Source organism: Melanostigma gelatinosum (genome assembly GCF_949748355.1).
Source record: "Melanostigma gelatinosum genome assembly, chromosome: 8".
Lineage (NCBI taxonomy): Eukaryota > Metazoa > Chordata > Actinopteri > Perciformes > Zoarcidae > Melanostigma > Melanostigma gelatinosum.
This window is the reverse complement of record NC_136641.1, coordinates 3,686,203-3,708,561: the sequence shown is the minus strand read 5'-3', so window position 1 is coordinate 3,708,561 and position 22,359 is coordinate 3,686,203. Positions and strand designations below refer to the sequence as shown.

The 22,359-nt window shown below is 42.9% G+C and overlaps 2 protein-coding genes across 4 annotated transcripts; one reads left to right on the top strand and one right to left on the bottom strand.

Moving 5' to 3' along the window:
- The first annotated feature begins 238 nt into the window (after positions 1-238).
- On the top strand, positions 239-11,534 carry LOC306781045 (mitochondrial carrier homolog 1-like). 2 transcript variants are annotated; one of them, XM_079273683.1, is made up of 12 exons: positions 239-437; positions 2,092-2,176; positions 2,269-2,375; positions 4,062-4,121; positions 5,679-5,736; positions 5,977-6,028; positions 6,418-6,477; positions 6,562-6,655; positions 7,619-7,666; positions 7,748-7,815; positions 8,619-8,694; positions 9,835-11,534. In XM_079273683.1, the coding sequence occupies exons 1-12, from the start codon at positions 297-299 to the stop codon at positions 9,907-9,909; spliced, it is 924 nt and encodes a 307-aa protein (XP_079129809.1). In that variant the 5' UTR covers positions 239-296; the 3' UTR covers positions 9,910-11,534. The 2 variants fall into 2 exon arrangements, with proteins under 2 accessions (XP_079129809.1, XP_079129808.1); XM_079273682.1 differs by having other exon boundaries at positions 4,059-4,121.
- Positions 11,535-12,041: 507 nt separating this feature from the next.
- Positions 12,042-21,226, bottom strand: LOC306781018 (serine/threonine-protein kinase 38). 2 transcript variants are annotated; one of them, XM_079273637.1, is made up of 14 exons: positions 20,944-21,226; positions 18,897-19,034; positions 18,239-18,290; positions 17,833-17,955; positions 17,456-17,539; positions 17,226-17,349; positions 16,966-17,120; positions 16,593-16,704; positions 16,341-16,402; positions 15,216-15,333; positions 14,978-15,101; positions 14,748-14,843; positions 14,341-14,435; positions 12,042-14,256 (listed from the first exon to the last, which is right to left on the bottom strand). In XM_079273637.1, the coding sequence occupies exons 2-14, from the start codon at positions 19,025-19,027 to the stop codon at positions 14,120-14,122; spliced, it is 1,413 nt and encodes a 470-aa protein (XP_079129763.1). In that variant the 5' UTR covers positions 19,028-19,034; positions 20,944-21,226; the 3' UTR covers positions 12,042-14,119. The 2 variants fall into 2 exon arrangements, with proteins under 2 accessions (XP_079129763.1, XP_079129764.1); XM_079273638.1 differs by having other exon boundaries at positions 16,602-16,704.
- Positions 21,227-22,359: the final 1,133 nt, after the last annotated feature.

The following is a 22,359-nucleotide window of genomic DNA, read 5'->3' as shown; positions in this document are numbered from 1 at the left end:
CAAGTGTTTTGGTTCAGCTGTCACGTGGCATTATTTTTAGCAATAATAAGTCCTCATATTCGTAACAAAACATCTGTTTTGCTCGCGCTCTGTCTCATACATGAGTATGATTTATTACAATAGTATTTCGTCCCGACCTAAATTACCTCTGAAACAGTGCATATTATTTTGAAAGCACAATGCGGAACTTGTTTTTTCACTTGCCCTCCCACTCCAGCAGAGTGTGATTGCAGCCGCGGCGGGGCACTCCTGCAGAGCATGAAGCCGTCTCCCTCCTCCACGGACGGCAATTGAAGATGGAATTGTCCGGTCAGGCAGTCGATGTCGAGCAGGATGCTCCACCGCCCCTCGTGGATGTGGACACCGCAGTGCTGCTGCTGGGAGCGGGAGTAACAGCCTTCACGCATCCGCTGCTGTATGTGAAGCTGCTGATACAGGTAAGTTAGCTGCTGTTAGCTAGCTAACCGCAACTCTTATGACTGTGTCAACGCGTCGACTGCTGTGTCGTTTATGGAGTCCTCCAAATGTCCCCCCACGTCCCCATGCACTTTTTTTTAATCAATGTGTCGGCCAACGACAACCGGCTTGCTGCTTGTTACATCCACGGTCGTTAAACTGGCAGAAGAGTCCCGCTGCGGTGCGCTGTTCTTCCGGTAAGAGGAGATGCTGTACGGCAGATATTACGCAAAGAAAAACAAACGTTTTGAGAGCAAATATATCGGACTGCAATCAAAAATCAAGTTTGTAAGTAAAAATATATAAACTGAGAATAAATTATTTGTTAGTTTTGCTTATGAAACTAGAATTTTTTGTATGTGTAATAAATACACAGATATACCTTCATAGAAGAGAACCGCTTCTCTGTGGAGCTCCAGTGGGGTTTGAAAGCCACAGTTTTGCCACATGAATGCACATTTTCTTCACATAAGTCGACATAATTGTTCTCATGTCAAATATTTCCTCCGTTTTGACTGAGAATCCCAATGTGTCCACTGTGTGTTCTGAACCCTCGTCCCGTTGGAAAACATGCTGCATTTAACCACGTCTGAATAAAAAAAACCAGTGTCTGTGCACGCGATACTACAAGATGTCTAGTTGTAATGGCTGGCTCCATAGCTGCTCCTTTTGCATGTTTTTTTGCATGGGCCATCGGGCACTACACCTGATCCTGTGTGGTGTGTCATGGATGTGTGTGTGGATGCGTCACAGCATCCTGATAAACACTAAGGTGCCACAATTTCTCGCTGACCAATTGGAGCACAGAGCACTCTAGTGCAATACCCTGCAGCTGTGCTTCACACAAGTTGTGAAAGACGGGCAAGCTATTGATTTGTCAGGGTCCAATGTATAGTCAGTCATGTCTCTCAGCCAATTAACAGCGAGCTAGTATGAGCGTATGATCATCCAATAGGAAGAGGACAACATAGTGTACTCTGGTACCGGCACACATCTTTTTTTAGTGAGCAAACTTGTGAAATTGGCCCTCCTGGAGTCTGTTAACCATCATTTCCAAGCTGCTAGGTTGCCCTGATTAATATCATGGCTTCATGATCACAATGTCATCTGACAGAAATCCTGCAGGCTGGTGTGGTACCTGTGCTGTGTGATCAGCATTGAAAATGATTGATTAGAGGACAGACGGTTGTTGACAGACAGGATACGGTTTTGGGAAAACCCTATTTTTGTTTGAGAAAAAGCCAGACCTCATCACAGATGAAGATAGAATATGATCATCTTTTATTAGTCCCACAGCACGGATATTCTGCAGGAATACAGCAGCAGAGTGGACAGTGCAACAAGAGACATCAGCAGCAAACAATACAACAAAAGTACAATACATACTGTAATCAAACGGTAAAGGTATAATAAATAAGTAAATCATGAAAAACAACAATAGCTAAAAATGCAATATAATCAGATGCACATTATTGCACATATGAGGTAGGAAATATTGCTCATACATACATTATTGACACTGATATTGCACATTAATGAGTTTTTAAACTTTTAAATAGAACCGGCTTAATGACGGGCGGTGGTGTTTTGGGTCAGCGTCACCCTTGTGTTTACTCTCCGGCTCTGTTGTTTCAGGTGGGACATGAACCGCTCCCCTCAGCGGTGGGCACCACTATGTTCGGACGAAGAGTCCGGTACCTGCCCGGCTTCTTCTCCTACGGTGAGCGAGTGAGGCCGGGTTAGTCGATGTCGTATCGCTCGCCGCCGGGCAAGTTGACAGCAGCTGACGGTAAATGTAAATTGTGCTTCTAGCGCAGCACATCGTGACGGTGGACGGAAAGAGAGGGCTCTTCCGCGGCCTGTCGCCTCGCATGGTGTCCAGCGCCATCTCCACTGTGGTCAGGAGCAAAGTTAAACAGGTACGCTGTCTGACATAAAGGCTGCTGTGCTTTTGAAAAGATAAAATTCTGATTGGATTGTGTATCGACGATTGAAAGGGATGACCGATGATTGTTTCTTCCTACTCCAATATTTAGGCTAAGTTAACTTAGCTCAATGTTTAAAGCCTCTGCAGGGTGTGCAGCCTGCTGTGCATTAGAGACGGCTGTGGTGGAACAGCATGTCCGCTGTTATCCAAACCACCGATATCTGTTCTTTTTCATTACGAAATAATAGCTTTTAATATATTATTTAAAAGAACCGTAATAAACTGAGAACAGGATGAGAATTTATTTCTATTTTTAGAATAACTCAATGTTTCTAGAGGAGTAAAGTCACGATATCAGCTCAGTCATGGAGTCGCTCCTCATCACTGGAAACACTTCACAGTCCAGTGATGAGGAGCGACCACCAGTCCTTACTCACAGACCAGCTGCCATGGATCTGACCTGCTTCCCCAGACATGGCTCTGGTGAATGGACGCTACTGGTCTTCAGACCACTCAAAGCACTTTCACACTACTTGTCATCATTCAGCCATTCACACACTGATGGCAGGGGCTACCATGCCCACCATCAGGACTAATTAACACACACACACACACACACCGCAGGCACAGCTAAGGGAGCACTCTTGGGGTTCAGTATCTTGCCCAAGGGCACATCGACATGCGACCAGCAGAGCCGGGGATGGAACCGCCGATCCTTCGATTGAAGGACGACCCTGCTCTCCACTAAGCCCCAGTCGCCCACTCGCTATTGAGTTGATTGATGTTATTGATGTTACTTTAACAGTATTGCTTGCAGAAAGCTTAAAGATTTAATTATTTCAAAGATCCGTCAATAATATCCCCAAAAATAAGATGATGCTGTTTTTTTAATGTGTGTATATATATATATATATATATATATATATATGTATATATGTATATATATATATATATATGTATATATGTATATATATATGTATATATATATATATATATATATATATATATATATATATATATATATATATATATATATATATATATATATATATATATATATATATATATATATATATATATATATATATATATATATATATATAAAATTAACTTGCTCAGCAAAATATATATTTTGAACAGTTTTTTTCATGTGTACTTGACTCACACAGAACGCAAATATTACTCAAATGTCTGTGAGGTTCCACGACGGCACAGAGCAGCTGGATGTCATGACCTCATCACCTTTAATCATCATCTGCATGATACAGTCTCTCCATCATTTGGTGAACCTTGAGTTCATATGTCTCCACAGTGCTTCTCGATCCAATGAGAGGATAATCAGCACAGATCAGTTCATACAAACACAGTCCTGGTACTCCGTATCCGAGTCTTCTTACTGTGCAGTCCCTCCATCACAGGTCAAAAGCACCGCTGGAGGCAATGTTATAACCAAAAGGACAGCGTCATGTTCCAGTTTTATTTCATATTTATTTAACGTCAGAACCACGGTATTTGTTTCTGAAGTCAAACAACTCTCAAGAACGAATGGACTCATATGAGTGGATCTTGAATTGGGTCCATTACGTCGGGCATAAGAGATGTCTTTGGGTAGAAAGGTTGTTTGAAAGCAGTTGAAGATGTGGATATTGTGGAGTGATGTCACTTCTTTCTTCAGCAGGTGGAGATTCTTTCCAAGAGAGAGGACCTGCAGACTTCCCTCAGGAAAGTGGTCAAAGAGGTGAGTGATCTTGGTGTGTAGTGTTTCCCAGCACCAGATTCTCTTCAAGAAAACTGGTTTTACTGCAGCAGGGTCTGACCGTCTGCTCCTCTCAGTCCTGGTTCTGCTTCTCCTGTGCCTCCCTTCCCTCCAGCCATACGGCTTGTTGACTTCTGCAGCTCATTGTTAAACAGGCTGTTTCATAGCCAGCTAACAGTGACTTTCACTGTTCCGTTATGAAATGCATCTATTTGAGGACATGCAACACATCACGGTTCAAGACAGACAGAGTCTGGGAAAGTGCAGCGGCAGAAGTTGACTTTATTTGATCACGTGTTCTCTTTTGTCATTCTTTGATGAAAGATAAAACAGAAGTAATTGTTTTTGGTACCAAGGACGAACAATTGAAAATCACCGCTCAGCTTCAGTCACTGATGTTAAAACCCACAAACCAAGCCAGAAATCTAGGTGTAGTTGTGGATTCAGACCTCAACCTGAACAGCCATATCAAGACAATTACAAAATCAGCCTCCTATCACCTGAAGAATATATCAAGGATTAGAGGACTTATGTCTCAACAGGATTTGGAAAAACTTGTCCACGCATTTATCTTCAGCAGACTGGACTACTGTAACGGTGTGTTTACAGGTCTCTGTAAAAAGTCCGTCAGAAAGCTGCAGCTGATTCAGAACGCTGCAGCTCGAGTCCTCACTAAGACCAGGAGGGTGGATCACATTACTCCAGTTCTGAGGTCTTTGCACTGGCTTCCTGTCCAACAAAGAATTGACTTTAAAATCCTGCTGTTGGTTTACAAAGCACTGAATGGTTTAGGGCCAAAATACATCTCTGATCTGCTGCTACCTTATGAACCATCCCGACCCCTCAGGTCGTCTGGGACCGGTCTACTTTCTGTTCCCAGAGTCAGAACTAAACATGGAGAAGCAGCGTTCAGTTTTTCTGCTCCACATATCTGGAACGAAGTCCCAGAAAGCTGCAGGTCTGCTGAGACCCTCAGCTCCTTTAAATCAAGATTGAAGAGTTTTCTGTTTGCTGCTGCCTTTAATTGAACCACATTCAATTCATATATTAATCAATTTCTGCATTTTACGACTGTTTTTTGATGTTTTAATGAATGTTCTTAATTGTTTTTAAATCTCCTTTTCTTTTGCCTTATGTTTTGATGCTTTTAATGGTTTTATGTGAAGCACTTTGAATTACCTTGTTGTTGAAATGTGCGATACAAATAAACTAGCCTTTGAGCCGACGGTTGGGGAAGCTGACATTAGATGCTGTTTTATTGTGGGGGAGTTCTCTGTACAGTCACAGCTTATTAATGTTTATGAACGTTCACAATTTGAGTTCTCTGGCTTCTAAATTAAAAAAAGAGTTTTGTTGAAAACAATGTGTTATTATGTATATTATTATGAGTTATTGCATCAGCGTCGGTGTCAGAAAATGTAGGAGCCCCCCCCGCGCTAACTGCTGACTCATCAATCCACCTGAACATAGACTGCTGATGGATCAGAACCCTTTCAACTTGACACCAGGTGGTCTCTTGAAACTGTCTCCTCTCTCCAGACCTCGCATGAGATGATCATCCAGTGCCTGTCCAGAGTAGCCACTCATCCTCTTCATGGTACGTCCTCACTAAGGCCGTCTGCACCGAACACATCCACTTTAACACTCACGCATTGCAGAAGGTTCTGCTTCTTCTCTTTCTCGTTCGGAAACGATTTGACCATCCGTCCATTTTAAGCAGCCTTCAGTAAATGCCATGTTGTCAGTCCCCTTACAGCTGATGTCACATACTGGCTGAATGGAACCAAGTAGGAAAGGGCTTGTTGGGCTCATCATCTGTTCTGCTTTCCTTTGGCAGTGATGTCAGTGCGCTGTATGGCCCAGTTTGTTGGCAGAGAGGTCAAGTACGGGTAAGACCTCATACATTGCTGCAGATGTGCCTCAATGCTTTATTTGAACATTCAATTCTCATGACTAAGTAAGCAACCATGAGGTTATTCATGACATGTATGATCCTAAATGTTAAGTGACCTCGCAGAGTAGCCTCTTGGTAAATCCAAGTCCCTCTGTGTAACGTGCATGAACAGGAAGTGACCCAGCTCTGACATGTAGCGAGCGTGTCGTTGCATCATAAACATCTGGCTTTAACTGGATAAGAAGTCCAGCAGCTTCTCACAGACAAAACATGTAACCGTTTAAAAGAGTTTTCCGAGCTTGTGAAACGTTGAACATGAGCTTCTTGCCTGTAGGTGTTTACACTGTTCACATTCTGTTCATGGACTTTGTGTCACATTTGCAGTGGGCTGTTCAGTTGCATGGTCAAGATCTTTCAGGAGGAAGGAGTGGCTGGGTTCTATGTGTGAGTCATAACGTCGCTGTTCATCAGTAAAATGTGTTCTGGACTTTGCGCTGCACCGGGCTGAGCCGTGTTGTGTGTTGGCAGTGGTCTCCTTCCCCACATGGTGGGAGAGCTGCTCTTCCTCTGGTGCTGTAACCTGCTGGCTCACTTCATCAACACCTACGCTGTGGACGAGAGTGTAAGTCCATCACCTGCTCTACTCTCTCATTCCTACTGATACAAATGATAGTGTAAAGAAGCTGGTCTAGTTTGAACCTTTACAACCACAGGGTTAGACGATGTGGGCTGAACCTTGGTGGTCCCAGTCAGCAGAGCAGATCCGACCCCTTTGCAGTTCATATATAGCACATCTACAAATGTTGCTTTCACTTACTTGCAGCACAAAGTGAAAATGTTTTTTAACGGCTAACAAATATGGATTGAATGAAAACATTGTGTTAGATTAAAGCACGTGAATCTTTTTTCAATACATTTAGACTTTATACAACGCTCTGGAGTTTGCATCATACAAGTGGGAAACACAATACTGCGTATTACTGTGCAGAAGTACCGGCTGTGAACAATGAATGGACAAAAAGCTGCTCATTATTAAAATGATTTGGTTTCTTCTCCTCCTGCACTCAAACTCATCTTTATTATATTCATGTCTCATTTATTTCTACTCACTTCAATTTTCTGTATTTTGTTTTATCTCTAATAATTTAGCCTCTAATAATTTTATTGCTAATACTAGCAAGTAGAAGCAACTGGACGTTATGAGTGAATTCAGACAGTGATCGTGTTATAGAGAGTGTTTTGCACACGTGTAGTAGGACAGGGCTGCTGCTGTAATTGGAGTTGGTGCTGCAGAAATGCACATTATCTTTCATGAAGCATGTGAGCTGTTTCAGTAGAGGTAGTTCCACCCCTCAGTGTTCTCAGGGCCTCTGTGAGCGAGCAGCTTCTCTTTCACTGTGCTGGTCACCGGCTGTTATTCAACTAAATGATGCCGATCAGATCAGGAAGATTAGAGGATAAGGCGTAAAGTTGTTACTCAGCTATACAACTATTATAGATGTATCTTTTTATTTCATTTTTTAAATTCCTGTGCATGTAAACTAAAGGAAGTGCTGTTTCACCTCTGCTTGTTCTCCTGTTGCAGTTCAGTCAGGCCTCAGCCATAAGGAGCTACACTAAGTTTGTGATGGGCGTAAGTTCACATTCAAACTGTTATTTGAATGTTTCTCATATGCAGCGTTTCTTCATGTTCATGGAGCGTGTTCTCCTCTAGAGTGCAGTGAGTGTTCTAACATATTCGTTCATGCTGGTGGCTGATCTCATGGCAGTCAACAACTGTGGGTGAGTCATTCACTCAAACATTGCATTCACACATTCATACTCAGGGACCAGATGGACGTTTCACTACGGAAGCCCTGAAAGCATCCCCGAGTCTGACCTGAGTGACTTTCTTCTCCTGCGTCTTAAGAACAGGTCAAAGAAATGTTCTCCCAGGATCATCTATTTTTTAATCAAACGTGTTTCTAAGTGAATATTTCTGTCACGATCAACTGTTGTCATATTTATTGTGACCACAACAGGCACCTCTACCTCCTCTAAATAGGACTAAAGGTAAGATTAGCGCTGATTTAAAATACATTTTTAGCCAAAAGAAAGACATGACAGTAATGGTACATAACTTGTTAACACATAATATATAAATAAGTACAAACCCCCCTGTATGAAAGCTTTTAGTCCTATTTAGAACGTGGGGTAGTGGTGCACTTGAGCCTCAACGCTTCATGCTGACAATAAAAAAAAATAACTTCTGCAAAAACTTTTCTTTACCTGTTTCGCAGATTCACTTTTAACTTAAAGATAATACTTGCAAAACCATATTTCACCTGTTAAGTCATAAAGAGGAGAGAAAACGAGTGAGATCAATTGGCCCTCAGGGCTTCCGTAGTTTACTCTCCAGCATGCAGTCAGTTCATTCAGTCAGTTCGCTCGTACCGGAGAACAGGTGTAGTGAACTAAAGGGGGTTCATGTTGATACAAGTACATTGAGAGTGAATCTCCTTCAGTTTGACAGCGTCTAAGGCTTTGTACTGTATCTGTACTGTATCTACTGTATCTGTCTGACTGCTTGTGCTTTGTGTTGTCAGCTTGGCGGCAGGTCTTCCTCCTCGCTCCCCCATCTTCACGTCCTGGCTGCACTGCTGGAATCACCTGAGCAACAAAGTACAGTACAGTCTAGCAAATGCAGTGACATCACAATGACACAAACAGATCCTCGTAGTTTATTTATCCCAAGGGAGGTGGTTGTGTACAGGACGGCGTGCAACAATATCATATCCAATGTCAATAAGGTGTAAATCCCAAATATACTCCGTTAAGTTCTGTATGTATGATGTGTTTTCATAATGAATCATTGAAATGTAGCATTGACACAGAGGTACGTCTTTGAATCCTGTTCTAATGTGTTCAGTGGTTTTACAGTGAAGTTCAGGGCTGTGCTTCGTTTAAACATCTGAAACCAAAAGGTTTAGAATAGAGGTCGGCCGATTGGTAAAGGCCGATATAATATTGATAGTTTGGATCAGGAAAACGCTGTCATAAATTATGAATCGCTAAATAAAGAGCCTATATGAATCTGGACCTGAACATGAAAATAACGGTTATTCTTTAGAAGTGTATTTATCTCTGGGACATCGGGCTGTTTATGACGTGAGGCTACTTTTGCATTCGCCATTTTCAATAATCCAGTTTTGTCACTCTGAATGTAAATCCTTCGTCGGAGAATCTCCTGAAGTGTGATTTGGTTGGAACATGTTCTATTTATTCACAGCGGGCGATGCACTGGTCCAGTGGTGGCTGCCTAGGATTGTGTCCAACTCGTGTGATCCAAACATTTCCAATAACTCCAGAGCTTGTAAAGTCTAAATGTATTGAAAAAATATCGAGGTAATCATTTCCAAAAATGCACACGTTTTTATCGAACAAAATCAATTACTTCAATCCATATTGGTTGGCGCCTAGCTCTTAAAAACACGTTCAATGCGGTGAAAGAAAAGGTGTTTGCACTCCGCTTGCTGCACACAAAGGTAGGTACATGTGAAGGATTAGACAACAAGAGACAACTTTTCTGGGGAGAATTAAGACTGAACAGCGATCAGATATGACATGAATACTTCTGCCGAGGTCCTGTCTGCACCGGTTATTTGGCTAAATGGGTTGACCTCCAGCGCAGAACCTCCACATCCACACACGGCCTTTCGTCTGAGCAGGTCTTTTGAAGGCTCATCCTCTTACTGTGTACTGAAGATGTCAGTAGTAAGTCATCCAAAGCATTTACAGCCGGTATGTGTCCCCTCCTGTCAGGGTCACCTCTTCAGAGGATCCAGCTTCTTCTTCCGCCGGGTTCCTGTGACCTCGCTGCCCGACATCGAGGACTGACATCGTCATCATCGTCTGCTGGGGTGTTCCTCCTCCTCCCGCTCACAAACACCTTCCTCCAGATGTAGCAGGAGCAGCAGAGACACAGTTCAAGGAGTGCCAATGAACTTCTCCAGTTAAAGTGAAGCTTCTTAACGCGTCACCATCAGGTGTGAGGGGAGCAATATTTCATCTCCAATCACAGACAACACCACATGAATGCTTTAATGGAGTCGAGGAGCTCTCTGTCCGTGTCCTCTTGACCTCAGCTTTTGGGCGCTCCTCTGAAATGGTTTGTAACAGTTATCAGCTGAAACATTAAAATGGATTTATATATATTTACAGACTTGTGCTCTGGTGGTTCTGTGCCGCTGGCAACAAATATAACCGATTCATTCCAGCGATGACGCAATGCTGTGACACAATATATTCCACGTTTGTCTCCGTCTGGTATCAGAACTTCTGACGTGATTCTGCTGCTTCCTCTTTATGAAGTAAAGCGATCAGAGCTTGTCCTAATGCAGACCGGTGGATTCTACATGTGGCCGGATGTTTTCACTGGATCAAAGTTTGCTCTTTGCTTTAATATTCATACACTGCTGCTTGTTGTGGAGGGGAAAGTGTTTGCAGTCTGCAGTTCACTTTTGAGCCACAAGAGGAGAACCTGAATGTTGAGATTGTTCTGATAATAGTAGCCTACTTGTAACAGTGAATCCAATATAAAGGCTGCATTGTGTTTGTTTTACTGAGAGGAAATGCAACGAGAGAGCCTGTTACCTCTGATAAAATAACCTGTTTGTTTTCCATGGAAGCACATTCACCAAAGACAAAGATAATTATACACCTTATCTCGTGATGAGGTACTAACTAGTAATTACAAGAACAGATGTTATTGTGAAGAAAGATCTCGTTATTATGAGGAAAGATGTCATGAGGAAAGATGACGTCATGAGCAATGATGTTAAGAGGAAAGATGTCATGAGGAATGATGTTATGAGTAAAGATCTCATGAAGAGGAAAGATGTCATTATGAGGAATGATGTTATGCTCTCAGATCAATATGTAGTCTAGATGTTTTCATTCCGTCATCAGTTACATGTGTGTTCCTGCTGAATGAAGTCTGTCACCACGCTGTCTCATGTGACAGTGAAGTGTTTGTGTTGATGGAACTGTGGTGATTGGTCCGCTCCATAGTTCAGTCGTTCAGCACATTGATCCTATGTTCATGTTCAAAATCCAGCTATAAAGGGTTTCTAAATTGTTGATTTAAAAAAGATTATTTTTCAGCCCATTGTAAAGAACAAGGATGAGCCTTTGTTTCAGTTGTGACCCCACGTCTCTATTACCGCCAACAGTTCTTCTCTTTATGGCTCATGTTACATCACCAACAGTACGGGTCAATTATTAAATCAATCCCGTGTCAGTAGGACTCGATAAGGATTTATTTAGAGGTTGTAGATCTGCTTTTCAAACCATCTATATCTATGCCCAGCGGTTGACACCTTCGGCAGGTGTGCCAGTTTGATTCCTTTCTTTCCCCACCCCCGCTACGCAAAGACCCGCCCTCTGCCTCTGATTGGCTAGTACTCATTACCTTAGTTTATTGCCGATGAACAGGATTGGTGGAAGCTTGGTAGCTAAATGATTTCAACTCAGATGTTTTCATAATAGCAGCCTTCTCATTAGTGCTCTCATATATATTCATTCATATTTGCCTCTATGAATGGAATAAAATGATTTAAATATTGATGTGGTGTCATAACTAAATGTTAACTTTAACGTTGATCAGGCGTACTTTAAATGGCTCTTCACATGTAAAAGGCTGCTGTTGAGAGGCTTCGTTATGATTAAATGTATTTCTGAGCAAATATGAGAGTCAACTCACAACAGTAAAGCTAATTCTTTAGTTCAGGTCTATGAACATTAAAAGGTCCTTTAAAGATGATGTAATAGTGAGACGTGCACTTATTAAATATGTATATACCTGGCACCTTCTGTTTCATGTCAACGGAATTTAACAGGCGGTCAAAACTTGAGACTTCAAGTCCTCACTGTGACCCAGCAGCAACTCACCGCCACCTGCTACACGCAGCTGTTCATCCAGATGTTGAGAAGGATGACGCGACACAGTAAGTGCAGAGTAATTCATTGTCAAATAGCAGAAAACAATAGAACAGCCACGCGCTACAAAGAGAACAGTGGTTTAAATAATGTACACCCACCTTCCCAGAACAAAGCCCGCCCCCGTGACTCGTCTCACATGCGATGACACGTCAGAGCACCACCGTAGAAAACAACAGACGCATCTCCAAGCAACCCACAATGCATTGTTTCTTTACCGAGCATCCTCACACACACCGTCACTCACACGCACCGAGAGGCATCATCAATAAAACAAGTCATTCCATGTGCTCTACTGCTTTAAGCTGACCCATCTGCAGTTTGGTAAAAAAACAAGAATAACCCACGCAGCGCTCCAACAGCTAAAACAGTGACCTGCCGTAGAACAGGAGCTTCTCTAACACGTTACACTGTGCTGAGCTTCATCTACACTACGCTCTGCATCACTGAAGGCTGGCAGATGGACAACACGATGCAATGATAAAGTCACATCTTTAGTTACTAACAAAACACAAGGTTTTAAAGTGATCTCTTCAAGTCCAAACTGTCTGATAGTATATCAGATTCTGAACGGGACAATCTCAAAATATGGGTTGTCTCATCATTTTGACGAGCAAAGAGAAAGCTTTGACATCAGCCAACTCCAAATGTATGTTACATTAGACAAGATGTCAATAATGTGACATCATACAAACAGTTTGACTTCAATTGAAGTCAAAGTTATTCACCGAGTCATGATTATGATGAAATCCAATATTCTCAGATTGACTTCCATACAAACAGAAAAACCAAATAAGACAGAGGTTTGACTAAATCTAAAATGTCAACATTATTAAAGTAAAAATTATGAGTCAATTTTATCTCTGCTCATAATTGTGGTTGAAATTTACTTCTTTTGTATTTGTTTCTGGGGAAATGGACTTCCATAACTCTGTGTCATGTGCTCAGACACATTAAAAAAGAGAAAAATAAAACCTCTTATGATCCAGAAGACATTCACACAAACAGCATTTTGGAATTATTGTGGCAAAAAAGAAAAGGAAAAAAACCTTTTCTCCGTAAGACTTCATGTACATTCATTTTAAATGACAGCATGTTGGATATTGTGTTCACTGGAAGATGTTGAGCCCTCGGTTTAAAAAGTAGTCCACTGAATGTGTCCACACTGTGGCCGCCTGGGTTCAGCGGTACCGGACCCATTCACCACTCTCTCTGAACAGCTGCTCAACACCACGAGAGCTGCATCAGTTCTCATGATGATCCAGACTTCTCCTCCACGGGGACACTAAAAAAATAATCTGAGTTTGCATCGTGTTCACTAAAACTGTAAAATGGTGACTGGACACATCCAGTCCAATACAAACCAGCCCAATACAAACCAGCCCATCCCAAACACAGTGAGGAACGAGCTGGATGGAGCTGGATCAAGCGTCACATAAGGTGCACAACTTCAGGGGGTCATTGTGAAACACGTAACGAGACTCTTGTGTTTGCTCCACAAAATGCATCACTCATACGTTCTCTTCTTAAAGGAGGTTATGGACCTAAAAAAATACAATTCTAAGTTACAAGCAGTGACAGATCAAGCAGAAACACCACTCAGCTCACAGTCTTTGGTTACGGTCAGAAGCCAGCAGCACTTCAGAGAAGACTCATAGTGAGAAACATTTGGACAGAATCCCTGATTCACTTCAAGTGACCATGTTTGAGGTGACGAGTCCACATGACAGAGGGCGAGTGGAGGTCCAGGTCCGACAGAGCGGTGCTGGCTTATGGAGAGGGAATGTGATGGTGCTGGTATCGGGATGTAAAGACGTGCCACTGCATCCACTGGTGGATGAAAAAGGCAAGTGGAGAGAGAATCCCAACCACTTCAATCCCAGTCCGGTCTTCATGTGTGAGCAGGAAGTAGAAAGGTACCCTTCGGAAGCATCAGAGGAAAGTGAAGACCTGCAGAAATGAAGGCAGCAGTTGAAACTGAGCCCCTTTTATTATTCACCGAGCCCTGTATGAAGGAGGATCCTCAGAGACCACAGAGTTCTCCTCTCGGCCGAGGCTCTGAGGACAGCGGGGGTTTGGCGGTGATGGTTCGAAGCCTGCGAGGAGGCGCTCATCTCTTGCCTGACTTCATGTAGGACGGTATAGCTCCTCGAGCGGTCAGGCCTTCGAAACGTTTGTAGGTGTAGTTGATGAAGACCCAGTCCTTGTTCTTCAGGTCCACCTCGGTCTGGTTGGACACCGGGGCGGCTGGAGGAAGAGGAGAGTTTGTTATGTATTGTTTTAAAGTACGTCACACATCAGAGGCAGAAACCGTGTCGCAGAGCAGCGTACCTGTTGGAGTGATGATATCGGAATCGGGGAATTCGTCGAAGTTTGAGGTGTCGTCGATGCTTTTGATCTCGATGGGAATGGCAGCGGGTCTCTCTCTGTGGGCGGGTCAGTGAAGGGGAGGAAAGGTGAGATCTCATTTCACAACATGAGACGGACTGACTGGAACCTAGCCGGGTCTGTTGTTGTGGTAACATACGTCTCTCTTGTATAGACTGGTTTTATGGATGAAGCTGCCGGTACAAGCAGTCTGATCTGTCATCACTTGTATTTTTAAATACACTCGACGTACTCGCAGAGACAACACAGACGATCCAGTACGACGGGTTTAGAATGTCTGAGGCACAAAGCCAAAGGAGACGAAGGTCTAGAAGTGTGTAATGACATGAACATGAGGCGACGGCCCTCACCTGATATGGTCGTAGTCCACCCCCTCAAAGAAAGGGTTGGACTTGATCTCCTCCACACCTGCGGCCCCGACCCTGTGCTCCTCCTCACAGCAGAACCTGCTCACAACACACACATTCATAATCCACTCAACACAAACCACTTAGGTGTAGCTGCTCTTAGGGAACTTTAGCATGTTCCAAATGAAATGTTAAGTTGAAAGTGACGAAGGAGAGAAAAGAGGTGTTCCTGCCTGAGGATCAGGTCTTTGGCCTTCTCCGATATAGGCACTTCTGGGGGAAAGGTCAGCGTCTCTCGCCAGTTCATCACTTTCCTGTAGGTCTCCTGAGGCGTCTCTGAGCAGAACGGAGGGTAACCTGAGGACAGCAGAGACACCAACCATCCTTTAAACCACATCAGGCCTAGGCTGGTCTGGTCTAAACCCCCCGGAGGTACAAAGGATGGATAGTGCTCATCGTCGAGTCATTTACCGATCAGCATCTCGTACATGATGACACCCAGGCTCCACCAGTCGCAGAGCTTGTTGTATCCGTTCTGCATGAAGACCTCTGGAGCGATGTAGTCGGGGGTTCCCACTGTGGAGAAAGCCTGAGGAGGAGGCAACAGAAAGACAATTAAAAAGGCTTCTTACGATGAGCAGTGAGCTCTTACATGAACATTTTCTGGATATTTCACACCAGACGTCTCTGGACTGAGTTTCTCTCTGTGCTCTTTTTCACCGGAGTGATGTGGGCGGGACTCAAGTTGGGAAAAAGTTATGTTGTGTGAATCTGTGCACCAATCGGGATTCAGCGACATTGGAATCTGAATTTAAAGACAGCTGTGCCTGGCTTCAGGAGAACTGGAACCTGAGGTCAAAGATGGCGCCCCGCTCATCCAGTGCAAGGTGCTCACTGGATCAGGACCCAGAAACAGAGAAACTATCTGAGTCATTAACAGCGGTCATGATCTCCCAACTTCATTTCTAGATGCATTCTTACTTTACATGATGGTTCTGCATCAAAGCATTCTGGGCTTGAATGGATGACATAAAGTGTAAGAGTAGAGGTTCTGCACTGGTTCTGCACGCTGATCCAACACAATGTGTTGGATCTCAACTGACTTATTATTTATATTTATTAAAAGATTCAAAATGATTCACATTCAATAATCAGACATGACATTAGATTGAGATTAGCACCAACCCTTCTTAAAGACAGAGCTACTTCCACCGTTAGTGTGTTGTGTTGATAAAGTGAATCTTTTGCAGGGCTGGATATTTACAATAATACTATTTATATGATAAGCTTTGGTACAATACCAAACTACACGTTTTCCCTTTGAACAAAAGACGCTGACCGTCAGAAACGTTAAAGCTTATCCAAACACGATGAGCTGTACAAGAATCAAATACAGTCGAATACTGTAAAGCTGGATTCCAGTCAGGTGATGCCATGCTTGTGCTACAGACAGGTGTTACACCGCCTCATAGTTAGCTGGGTTATTGCTCAGTTTCTTTCGGGACACAATGTTTGGGCCTCTGGTGAGAGTAAAGCCTGCGACCCAGCTGATTTTAAACTGAGCTGTATTCATTCATCTCATCTGTTCAGACCTACCAGCTGCCTCCTGTTCCTCTTCCAGGTCTCTGCTTTCCTCTTGGAGTTCATGTTCTGGAAGGCTGATGGAGAAAAGAAGCTCAGTATTAAAAGCGAGCTGTGACCCTACTGCTGCATTAACACCTACATCTCTGACATCTTACAGACAATAGACTCTCCAGTAATGTATGGATGCGTACAAATAACAGATCGGCATCATCAAACAGACAAATGCAAGGTAAGAGTTGGAAGAAATGAAAAGGGTTGCCTGACTTTGCTTACTGAGGTCACTGGGCAGGCTGTGGTTCAGGTTCTTGTAGAACTCGGTGCGGTGAGCCCTCTTCAGCCCCGTGCACAGACCAAAGTCAGACAGCTTCACGTGACCCTGGAGCACACAAAACACACTCAAGTTCAGAGTTGAAGTGCTGGAAGCTTCGGTCTCCAGCTGGGCACAGTGTGCATCAGTAAGAGCAGATATGCAGACTGCAGAGGGGAGGAGGAGGAATCACAGGGGACGTTTTACCACACATGGTATTCATCAAACCTTGGATTCATAACAGGGAGCACAGCGGGAGCTCCGTGTGGATAATGTGGGACATGACGCAAGAATTCAAAATCATTTTCATCAAGTAGCCCCAAAAGTCACCCTGGAGTCCAGCAGCAGGTTGTCTGGTTTGATGTCTCTGTGAATGAAGCTCAGCTGGTGGATGGAGTCGATGGCCAGCACCGTCTCAGCGATGTAGAACTGAGTGGCCTCCTCCGTCAGAGTGTCCTTCTTCATCAGCAGGGTCATCATGTCTCCTGCACCAACACAGCACAGACCACAGTCACACTCGAGAGGTTCTGCTCGCCACACAGTATTGTGTTGTAGAGTTAAGGGGGGGGGGGGGGGGGGGGGGGTCATACCTCCAGGCAGGAACTCCATGATGAGGTAGAGGTTCATCTTATCCTGGAAGCTGTAGAACATTTTGACCACCCACAGGCTGTCGGCCTCTACCAGAATGTCCCGCTCTGCCCGGATATGACCAACCTAACACACACACACACACACACACACACACACACACACACGGGTTTAAAGATGTCCAACTGATGCGCCAGCAGGGCTCCTGTGTGTGAGCATGTCTCCGCCTCACCTGTTCCTTCTCCAGCATGTCAGCTTTGCGGAGGATCTTCATGGCGTAGACGTGGCCGGTGTCTTTCTTCTGCACCAGACGAACCTGGAGGCAGACACAACAATGTTCACTTATCTCAACCATCGGGTAGAAACTGTGAGGCTGTTGTCACTTCATAGTTACTGATTAGCTCAGAGTACTAATGGTGTCGGTGTGCTCAGATATAGAACACTAACTCCGTACAGACCGACAGTCACACTGATCTACTGCTTACTTATTGTGAGAGCGCGTTCTGGGTAAGCCACACTTTCATATGTGGATGTAGTGTGTTCTCCTCTTTGTGACATTGTGACCCGCGAGTTTTTGATGGTGTGTATGTATGCAAAAGGCTTTTTTACCTCTCCAAAAGCTCCTCGGCCAATCACCTTCAGGGACTCGAAGTCCTCCAGACCCAGTCGAGTCCGCTTCAGACGCAAGAACTCGGTCTCTTTCCTCGCATGCTGAGAACGGCGGATACGTTTCTGAAGAGCACAGACGTCACTTTTTAAACACAGCATTAAGTGGGATGCATATGTGCTACTTAACATCTGGATATTTGTAAACAATAACTGAAATGTTATACAGCATAGAGAAATGCTTAATGTACACTCAAAGGAGATAAACAACAAACCCTTCATAGTGTTCCAGGAGATCTAAAAACCATCCCAACACTAAGACAGGGGCCGAGAACAACTTTGAGTGGATTCTCCCATACCGCCGCAGAGCATGCTGGGAAAACATGGCACATGTGCGTCTGTAACTCACCTCTTCATCTGCCAAGCCCTCCTGATCCATCACCTTCTCCAGCTTCTGCTGCCTGAAGAGACAATCTGACCATTAACATCGTTTTCTAGCCACAGCGTAGTGTGAACTTACACCAATGTGAACCAACGCATCTTTATCTGAGCTTAGAGACAACAAACTCATAACAGAAGCCGTTGTTACCAGCCGGGGGATTTTGGACTTTGAATTTCTGCTGATTAGCCGCTCTTTAATGTTATCGTTTGTGCTCTCCTGACCCTCAAACCCACATATAATGAACAATGGACTTTGTTTACCATCTTTATGATAATCGGGCAATTAAAATCTGTATTTAAAAAAAAAAGAATGAATAATAAAAAAAATCGCCCAGCCTGCATACTAAACCAACCCGGACAGTGAGGAGTACACTCTGATCAAACTTGTCACAACAGGAAGTGGTGTTGCTTCAACTAAATTCTGACATAAACCACATGCTCAGATGAAATACAAACAAATGATTTGAGTAAACCACTGGCAGAAGAATCATGTTTGCGTTTCACTGTGAATCAAACGGTCAGAATGGTTTAGCCTGGAATTACACGATTGTGGCACCAAAAAATCTGTCTGCATCGCAAAGTACTTGCAAAAGATCATTGTACGAAAAATGACATGTGAACGTTACCTCATCTCTCGCTCCTCGTGCTGGGCGATGAGGTTACTGTAGAAGTTCTCCAGGGTCACTTTGGCCATAGTGACCCGCTCCTTGGTGTGGTTACTCATGGAGGAGCACGAGCTTGGGCCTGTCATCGCCATGCTTTACCTGGAAAGACACACAGATGATGTAGAGGCACAATGCATCGTCAGTCCACGCTGCTAGAAACACACTCAGAATGGTGCCACATAGCAAACAAGACAAACACTGCACCACGGAGGAGTAAGAGGTGGGCTGGGATCATGGAAGGCTTAACGAAGCAGCGAGGATAGACTATACGACGAGGAGTTGAGCTCTAAAAAAAAAAACTCAGCTATGAAATGAGATGACTGGCCCAGAAAAAGAGGAAGGAAAGCAGCTGGCTCTGCTGTCTGAGCAGAGCCGTGTTGATGACATTGTGCAGTTATGAAGAAATCTGATTTGTGCAAGCAAACATGGTGGAGTCCCTCTGTGAGGCAGAGAGGGTTTTGAGGCAAGTTGAGCCCTAAAAAGACTTAATGCAGATTTAAACAACTTAATCATAAAACCAAATACTTCAGATAAATGTATACTATCACTAATTTGTATACTAAGTTTTGCAATGGTCAAATAACAAGAAAATTCTGAAATGATTGCACACTAGGTGCATTCACACCTGCAGCCTGTGCAGTTCATTTGACATGAAATATGGCGCCAACACAGCTGTAAATCAGTTACAGCTATTTGACCGACCAAGACGGCTGAAAATCAGTTTCTTTATGCAGTATGCATATCTAACCATGCTTATTCAGACATGACATGTGGAATAAGTACATGACAAGTTGAAACACATTTTTACTTGATGAGCAATATGTGGTGGTGTTACTGGCCAGCTGGCCTAAATTACAGATCATTAAATGAATTACACTTCAAGAGGCATTTACATTTTCAGGGCAATGTTGAACTCTCCTTACAAAATACTTCAGCCATAGTTAGCATTGGCTTTAGCATGTGTTTGTCTGATACAATAAGGCTCAAAGGAGCTCACAACCAGTTTGTATTGGTCTAAAACATTCTTGGAATGAAGGCAATGTACACTGTAAAAATTTCTGGTTTTTATTAGAATGGCTGTCTAGTTCTACACCAAAATAACTGACGATTTAGCTAACACTTAGGCGAAAATGTAGAACTGGAAAGTACGTACTTACTGATGAAAATATCAAATGTATTAAGTGTTAACGTTAGCTACGTGTAATGTCGCCGTACGTTACATTTGTTTCGTTACAGACTTAAATCGAGAGCTCATCGTGTTATCCAGCATCAAAAACAAACAAGACATAACCTCCATAACATCACATAACCTTAGTTTTATTCTGCTCTTGACTAAAACAGACTGATCTGTCCAGTGTCAACAATGTGCAGCTAACGTTAGCTACCAAAGTTGTTAGTTTCGGTTGCAACGTAGCTGTACGTGCATTTACAAAGCTACCTTAAGAGTAAACCATTATAAATAGAGAGCAATGCAATTCAAAACTTAACGTACTTTGGCGTAACCCTGGTTCAATTATATTTGGCAATTTTCAAGTTCGCGTAGTTTCCTTTAACCGATAGCAAACAAATGCTTTAACCTGCTAACATTAGTTAGCTAGCTAGTTAGCTATTAAAGTTCCTTTCTCCGTCAAGTCACCCGGATAGTGCATTAATAACACCGGATATTTCCTTCAAAATAAAGCTCACGTTTATAGGACATACTGTTTCACTCCACATTCGTTAGTCTGAGTTTTATTTTGAAAGCTACAACTAGAAAATCTCTATTTCCATTAACACGAGCTTGACAACTTGAAGTTACCCAAAGCCAATGGCTAAGGGAAAGTTAGCTGGTAAACGTTAGCTACTTATCTACTAAAATAGATTGAGTCCTTTGTTTTCAAATATAACATCGTAGCACATAGCACGTCCACAATCCATTTAGTAAGATAAATAACTAAAGAAAAAGTTCAACATACTGTCTTCTAGTCCTTTCATTTCGTATTTTGATAGTTGGTCTTTGTTCACTTACCTAGGTTGAAGGTGCGGTATCTGCCGGGTCCGTGTACGTGTTGGTCATTTGTTTTACCGTTAATTCGGAAAAACCAAAATACGGAAATACCATGGTATTCTCGTTTTTCGTTTCAAACCAACAACGGGAAAACGGAAATGTGCGGTTGTATTTCCGTTTTTCGTTCTGAATTCAAAAACAGAAAAACCAAGAACCAAAGTCCCCCAAGGTCCGTGTACGTTTTAGTCATCCGTTTTACCGTTCAGTCGGAAATACGGAAATACCATGGTATTCTCGTTTTTCGTTTTTGCAAATCCCTTTTTAGTTTTTTCCTTCAAAACGAGACGCAGAGCACAGCAGGCAACCGGGAACAAGAATATTTCAAAATAAAAGTGAAGGCAATATAATGACCGTATGCAAGAAATGAATACATTAATTAATTGATCTGGGCCGATGGGAGTGCGTTAGCATCAGTAGTTGACTATATGCTGTTTAATATTCATTTATCTATGTACACAGCAATAATCAACTCTTAGATTAATCGGTGCATTGATGCAGTGTTTGATGCAATACAGTTCGTGCACTGCTGTCTGTCCACAGGTCTCAGTATTCGGTAAGTAGGCAATTTAGAACCATAGGTGTGTTTACACTTTAAAACAATGTTTGATAGTAAAAATCATTTAGCTGACGATCAATTGTGTGTTTGCTACTTTAGCTATGCAAATGTCAATGGGCTATTTAATGAGTTGTAGACTGGCCATGCTGATTGCCAACTGTATATTCCTGACTGGTTGCAAGTGTTTTCAAGTCTTTTCAGTATGGTAGAATTAGACAAATCTAAATGTGAAATCACGTTAGTAAATGGTGTTGAAGATGCATTTAATAAACAGCAAGGGGTTAATGTTACCGTCCCTCATAATTTAAACTGAACGGCGTGACACCGTAACGTTACGCAGCAAGCTGCCGTTCAGTCAATTCAATGACGCTGAGTCATTACAGAGCAACAGCAGCTCACTTTGTGTCAGTCTAGTCTGAGTTCACCAGAAGCAGGCTTCAGTAGAGAGAAAGTAATCACCAGCTTGTGCTTTATGAGAATAACTATAAGTAAAGGTAGTAGGGTCATGTAAGCAGAACTAAGATAATTCATTATTCCATGAAGAGAATGTAGAATGAAGTCAGTGTATTTTTTAAGGTCTCCATAGGTCCTATATATATATTCTAGACATTTTTTGTAATTATTGATGTTTTGAGGGATATTTCAACAACTGTAATCCTTTTATACAGGCGACAAGTGCTTTCAACCCTTAAAGGGCGGCCATCCTCCGGGCTGCCATCCTCCGGGCATCCAACCTGAGGAAGATGATGGGCAATGTCAATGTAACCAGCCACATGTACTGTTTTGTATTACAGAAAATGTTTTAAGATCCTAATATCACT

Bases quoted from the DNA above. Each gene is read 5' to 3' on its own strand.
- LOC306781045 (XM_079273682.1), top strand. From the start codon at position 297: ATGGAATTGTCCGGTCAGGCAGTCGATGTCGAGCAGGATGCTCCACCG. The intron at 2,376-4,058 runs GTACGCTGTCTG...TTCTTTCTTCAG, and splicing joins TCAGGAGCAAAGTTAAACAG to CAGGTGGAGATTCTTTCCAA. The intron at 4,122-5,678 runs GTGAGTGATCTT...TCCTCTCTCCAG, and splicing joins TCAGGAAAGTGGTCAAAGAG to ACCTCGCATGAGATGATCAT.
- LOC306781018 (XM_079273637.1), bottom strand. From the start codon at position 19,027: ATGGCGATGACAGGCCCAAGCTCGTGCTCCTCCATGAGTAACCACACC. The intron at 18,291-18,896 runs GTAACGTTCACA...TTGTCTCTTCAG, and splicing joins CACGAGGAGCGAGAGATGAG to GCAGCAGAAGCTGGAGAAGG. The intron at 14,257-14,340 runs GTACGCTGCTCT...CTCTTCCTCCAG, and splicing joins CGATATCATCACTCCAACAG to CCGCCCCGGTGTCCAACCAG.